This window comes from Cyprinodon tularosa, unplaced genomic scaffold, assembly GCF_016077235.1.
Source record: "Cyprinodon tularosa strain WSP-4 unplaced genomic scaffold, ASM1607723v1 ctg655, whole genome shotgun sequence".
Taxonomy (NCBI): Eukaryota; Metazoa; Chordata; class Actinopteri; order Cyprinodontiformes; family Cyprinodontidae; genus Cyprinodon; species Cyprinodon tularosa.
The window spans coordinates 355411-361410 of record NW_024039402.1 but is presented as its reverse complement, the minus strand read 5'-3'; the positions used below and the strand labels follow the sequence as shown (position 1 = coordinate 361410).

Genomic DNA, 6000 nt, shown 5'->3' with positions numbered 1-6000 from the left:
AAATGCAGCTTTTTGTGTAACAGAGATCATTTTTAATGGTTGGTTTATCTTTACTCCCCGATTCGTGTTTTGTCTTGTAGATATAGACATTGAGCTGTTGCTTAGACAGGGAGCTGAGCAATGGAAGAAGTTAAGGAATAGAGCATAATACTGCCACTACCATGCATGACAGCTGTACAGTGTTCCCTCTCCATTAATACGAAAGGCAGAGTTAATTACCAGCTTAATATAATCTTAATCGGTCCAAAGGTTAAATTATAACTTAAATATTTTGGTGAATATTCAAATCCATGTGGGAAGATCAAGTATTAGTTCAGAAAACAGAAACTAATTATTATGTTAATCTAAATTGAATAAAAAATACATAGTCACTAAAGATAAAATCTCAGTGACAAGAAAATAATCCATGACTTAAAATCAAATGAACAGATATGAAACGAAATGTATTATCTAGACACAGAGCAGCTGCAATCTTTTATCTGGAGTGACCTGAATTTATCTCTGCATCACAGGTTAATGTCAGACTGAAGCAATTACAACAAATTGATTAAACTGTGAAGGAAAAGACACCTACAAAAACATTTTTTTCTCTCACATTAAACTGAAAAGTTACTTTTTTTAAAAAAGGATCACCAATATGTGTTCCGTCTGCTAAAAGCCAGTGTAAAAAGATGGAGCCTCAACATTTTAACCAGTCACCTCCTGCAGGAAAATACCCCACAGCATCATCCTGCCATCACTCTACATCACAGCTAGATCATGCGTCCAGCTCCCTGACCTCTCTTCCAAAAATAATAATTATCCTTACAGTCAAACACTTTCAGTTTCATCACACCGCAGGACAAGTCTCTACAAACCAATTTTTTAATCCAGTGGTTCCCAAACTTTTCCAGGTGATCTCTCCTTTGATTTAAAGAAAATGTTCACTTCCCCCTGTTCCACAAACAGTTGAACAAAGAAAAGTCAACTGCTGTAAAATGTAATCATTAAAAGTAAAAAAACTACAGCTTGAGCTCTATCTTTGTAAACTATTGACTTCTTCTACCATGTAGGTCGAGGACTCTTCACTCTAACCATCTTCAGCCGACATCTTTAAGGTCCTTTTGCACAAAAACTCTTCATCTCTAAAATAAAAAATAATCCTTCCTAAACCGTACGAGAGGTGGACCTTTATTCAGGGTTCACACCTGATCTTTGCAGTAAAGGTTCTCCGATGTGAAGAAAAGGCTTGTTTTTGGGATTATCTTCCTGATAAATTAACTAAATTGGAGGCTTTCCAGCTGATGAATCAGAAACTCAAAAAGCCAAGACATTAAAGTCAATATGTGTGTAAACTTCTGAATCATTATTGGGAAATCTTGCAAAACCACAACTGATTTTAGACAAATATGATGCTTATGCAAATATCTAGTTCATAGTGTTACAGGGCTACAGTTGTACAGTAGTTGGAAGAGGAACACTCAGCAAATACTGAAGAGGTCTGCCTTAGGAGGGAGAACGCACGCAGAGAATGTTTTAAGATTATTCAGGAGCTGAAGCCGGCCAGCATCTAATGAGCTCCCTCAGAGTGTGTGTGTGTCTGTGGATGATCCACTGCGTAAGTCACTAATTAGCCTTGTGACTGCGGAGGCTGCCCTACATCTCCGCTTCTATAAAATTGTGTGCAAAGTTCAAGGGCCCTGGCGTCATTGAATGGTGCAGGCAGGTGCCTGGTGGTGCCGCGCCAAACTGGGCAGGAGCTCCTGATAAGAGCATACCGCCTCGAGTGTGAGTAGGAAAAATAGGAGGCATGAAAGGAGACTTTTCTCTTTATTCAGATCAAAATCCAGTTTTTATTGCTGCTTCTTTAACAGTAACACATGGCAGACCTAAAAAAAACAAAAAAAAAATCAGAGTACATTAAACCTGTAGCTGGACTTTGCTTCCATACTGTACAGTAAACTCCCAGTCAGCTTGACCCAGTTTGGAAAGATAGAATGTGGGACGCACTTCCTCCTATTATACAGCTGGAAACATTTTTAGTGATGTAGGTGAGGTCAAACTGCAGGGGCATGTGAACTAAACTGAAAAAACAACAAGTGTTTTTATGAAATGAGAGACGACTGTTGGCTGGAAAGAAACCAGCGGCAGCTGGAGAGGGAACGCCAAAACAGGCGGCAGGTATTCCCCGACAGGCAGACACACCTTGGTTTGGATAAACAGTCAGCTCTACAGGAAGAAAACAAAAAAGAGAAACACAAAGAAGGAGGAGGAAGAAAAGATCCTTAAAGACAAATCAGCTGTCAGGCTTTTCTGCTCGAGTTCATCATAGTGAGATAACAGTACAACCAGGTATATGAAAAAAAAAAACAACAAAAACAAAGAAAAACCCAGGAAAGCCAGAGTTTTTGGAAAGTATTCACACCACTCAAACATATATTTTTTTTTACAGCCTATCATTCCTTTTACAGTCTTTCTAAGTGACAGCCGAGTGCACAATAGGAAGCAGATGGGGGAGGAAAGCCCCACAGCATGATGCAGCCACCACTGTATTCCACAGTGGGTCAGAAAGTTCGATCTTGGTTGTTTCCGTTTCCTGTGGCGGATGGTGGTCGAGCCGTACTCTTCCTCCCTGACCCGTCCGCCGTCTTCCTCTGTCTTCAGGCTGCTCGTGTTTACGGATTAGGTGACTTCTGAGCAGATTGATTTCACTAGATTTTTTTTTAATGTCAGAATAGGAGATGAACACAAGGTTGAAAGGTAAAAAAAGAAAAACTCTAAGGAAATAAGCGAGGATCAATAATTTGGAGCCAAAGCATATTTATTTTTCCTTCCAGTATTATTAAAGTCAAAACAAAGATGGCTGAGAGTCTGAAATATAATCTTTCAGGGAACTGATTGTAGCAACAAGGAAATAAATACTTAAAAAAATTATAGCTATATTTATAAGGTATTTTGTGCAAAAATAGAGAATTTTTTTTTTTTTTTGCTTTAATTTAAACAGCAAAAATAAATATCTTTAAATGTCTCCTTTGTGTGCATGAGGTCGTCTCCTAGAAACCTAGAAGACGCCGACGTTCAGTGAAGTTTAGAGGTCAGAGGTCGTGTTCACCCGGCTGACGGAGCTCAAAGGAGAAGCAGCTCTCAAAGCGTCCTCCGCTCCGTCTGTGTGTTCTGTCCTCAGTTCTTTAGAGGAACCCTGAGAGGTTTCAGGGGGGGTGGAGACGGGCGGTTCGCACCCCGGATCAGACTTTCTCCTCTTCCTCACGTGATAGTGATGCTTTTTGGATTTCAGGTGAGCTGCGGGCGCAAAACGCTGAGATAAACATGAATGATGCAAAGTAAACATGGTATATAAACATACTTTTGATTCAGATCGTTATTTTACCACGGTTACTCAACAGAGGAAATGTGGATGAACCTAAAGAAGCTTTTTCATTCAAACTAAAGCTGCAACTAATAATTATTTTGCAAATCGATTAATCTGTTGATTGTTTTTCCGATTAATCAATTAATAATCAGAAAGCCAAATTTTCCTTGAAGATTTTTTATGAAATTAAACCAGGTGAAAGTAAAACCACTTGATGAAAAACTTTTTTGTATCTTAAATAAAAAATGTTTATACATATATATTTTACAATTTTGATATAATTACAGCTCTAAGCGGTTCGCTCTGTCAGCTAAAGGCATGTGTTGATACTCCAGTCTTCAATAATCGATGCTTTCAATAATAATAACAAATCAAGTAATCAGATTAATTGTGATCAATCATGTATTTAAATAATGGATTAGTCACGATTAATCCGATTAACTGTTTCAGCCCTAATTGATATTCTTCCTTCTTGACTTGATTAGTGTGTTTTTGTTCTTTCATTCTCAGTTTTTGGCTTTACCAAAGAAACATTGGAGCAGGCTAAAAGCTGTCCTGTTGGCAGAAATGTGGGGGTGGGGTTAATATGTAGAACAAATGCACATGGCCATGTTGATTTACTAACATGGGTGGGTTTAATGGACAACAGCAGTTTCCCAGAGTTCATACTGTCCTGGAAATCCAACATCACACAGGGGTTAAATAAATATCATAAATGTGATTGAGCGTTCTCACCGGTCCATTCCAGGTCTCCGATGATTATTTTATCACACAGGTCGCAGGTGTGGTGGCTGCGTTTGTTTCTAGGGCCCTGCACTCTAATGGGGGCCAAAGGGGGCTCCTCACCCTGAAACAGAGAGAGGAAATCTGAATTATACTGAGCATCAATGCCTGATGAAGTCTGAATATCGAAGGTTAGGGTTCAAATCAAGGTACTTCTTTTAGAAAGCAGGAAAACAACACTTTCTGCTTGTGATAATTAGATTAGATTCAACTTTATTGTCATTACACAGGTACAGCAGGTACAAGGCAATGAAATGCAGTTTAGGTTTAACCAGAAGTGCGATAGCAGCAAGTGCAGGATAAATAATGGTTCCATAAATACAGGATATGGGTTTCTACTGAATAAGTTTAGAGATCAATAACATTATAACCAGAATCTTACTAATACAGGTGCTGGTCATAAAATTAGAATATCATGAAAAAGTAGATTGATTTCAGTAATTCCATTTAAAAAGTGAAACTTGTATATTATATTCATACATTACATACAAACTCATATATTTCAGATGTTTATTTTGTTTAATTTTGATGATTACAAATGACAACAAATGAAAATCTCAAATTCATCATATCAGAAAATTAGAATATTGTGAAAAGGTTCAAAATTGATGGCCCCTGGTGCCACACTCTAATCAGCTAATTAACTCAAACCACCTGCAAAAGCCTTTAAATGGTCTTTCAGTCTAGTTCTATAGGCTACACAATCATGGGGAAGACTGCTGACTTGACAGTTGTCCAAAAGACGACCATCGACACCTTGCACAAGGAGGGCAAGACACAAAAGGTCATCGCTAAAGAGGCTGGCTGTTCACAGAGCTCAGTGTCCAAGCACATTAATAGAGAGGCGAAGGGAAGGAAAAGATGTGGTCGAAAAAAGTGTACAAGCAAGAGAGATAACCGCACCCTGGAGAGGATTGTGAAACAAAACCCATTCAAAAATGTGGGGGAGATTCACAAAGAGTGGACTGCAGCTGGAGTGAGTGCTTCAAGAACCACCACACACAGACGTATGAAAGACATGGGTTTCTGCTGTCGCATTCCTTGTGTCAAGCCACTCTTGAACCACAGACAGCGTCAGAAGCGTCTTGCCTGGGCTAAAGAGAAACAGGACTGGACTGCTGGTGAGTGGTCCAAAGTCATGTTCTCTGATGAAAGTAAATTTTGCATTTCCTTTGGAAATCAAGGTCCCAGAGTCTGGAGGAAAAGAAGAGAGGCACTTCATCCACGTTGCTTGAAGTCCAGTGTAAAGTTTCCACAGTCAGTGATGGTTTGGGGTGCCATGTCATCTGCTGGTGTTGGTTCATTGTGTTTTCTGAGGTCCAGGGTCAACGCAGCCACATACCAGGAAGTTTTAGAGCACTTCATGCTTCCTGCAGCTGACCAACTTCTTGGAGATGCAGATTTCATTTTCCAACAGGACTTGGCACCTGCACACAGTGCCAAAGCTACCAGTACCTGGTTGAAGGACCATGGTATCCCTGTTCTTAATTGGCCAGCAAACTCTCCTGACCTTAACCCCATAGAAAATCTATGGGGTATTGTGAAGAAGAAGATGCAATACACCAGACCCAACAATTCAGAAGAGCTAAAAGCCACTATTAGAGCAACCTGGGCTATCATAACACCTGAGCAGTGCCACAGACTGATCGACTCCATGCCACGCCGCATTGCTGCAGTAATACAGGCCAAAGGAGGCCCAACTAAATACTGAGTGCTGTACATGCTCATACTTTTCATGTTCATACTTTTCAGTTGGCCAACATTTCTATAAATCCTTTGTTTTTATTGGTCTTCAGTAATATTCTAATTTTCTGATATGATGAATTTGAGATTTTCATTTGTTGTCATTTGTAATCATCAAAATTAAA

General features: G+C 39.4%; 1 protein-coding gene across 2 annotated transcripts in view; it reads right to left on the bottom strand.

The window, feature by feature from the left end:
- Window positions 1-2940: 2940 nt before the first annotated feature.
- The window catches only part of trit1 (tRNA isopentenyltransferase 1), a 62671-nt gene continuing 59611 nt past the window's right edge, over window positions 2941-6000 (bottom strand). For both annotated transcript variants that reach the window (XM_038309040.1, XM_038309041.1), the window contains exons 10-11: window positions 4085-4196; window positions 2941-3279 (exon numbers count right to left, since the gene is read on the bottom strand). In XM_038309040.1, the coding sequence (XP_038164968.1) occupies window positions 3068-3279; window positions 4085-4196 (324 nt within the window). In that variant the 3' untranslated portion in view covers window positions 2941-3067. The remainder of the gene's footprint in view (window positions 3280-4084; window positions 4197-6000) is intronic.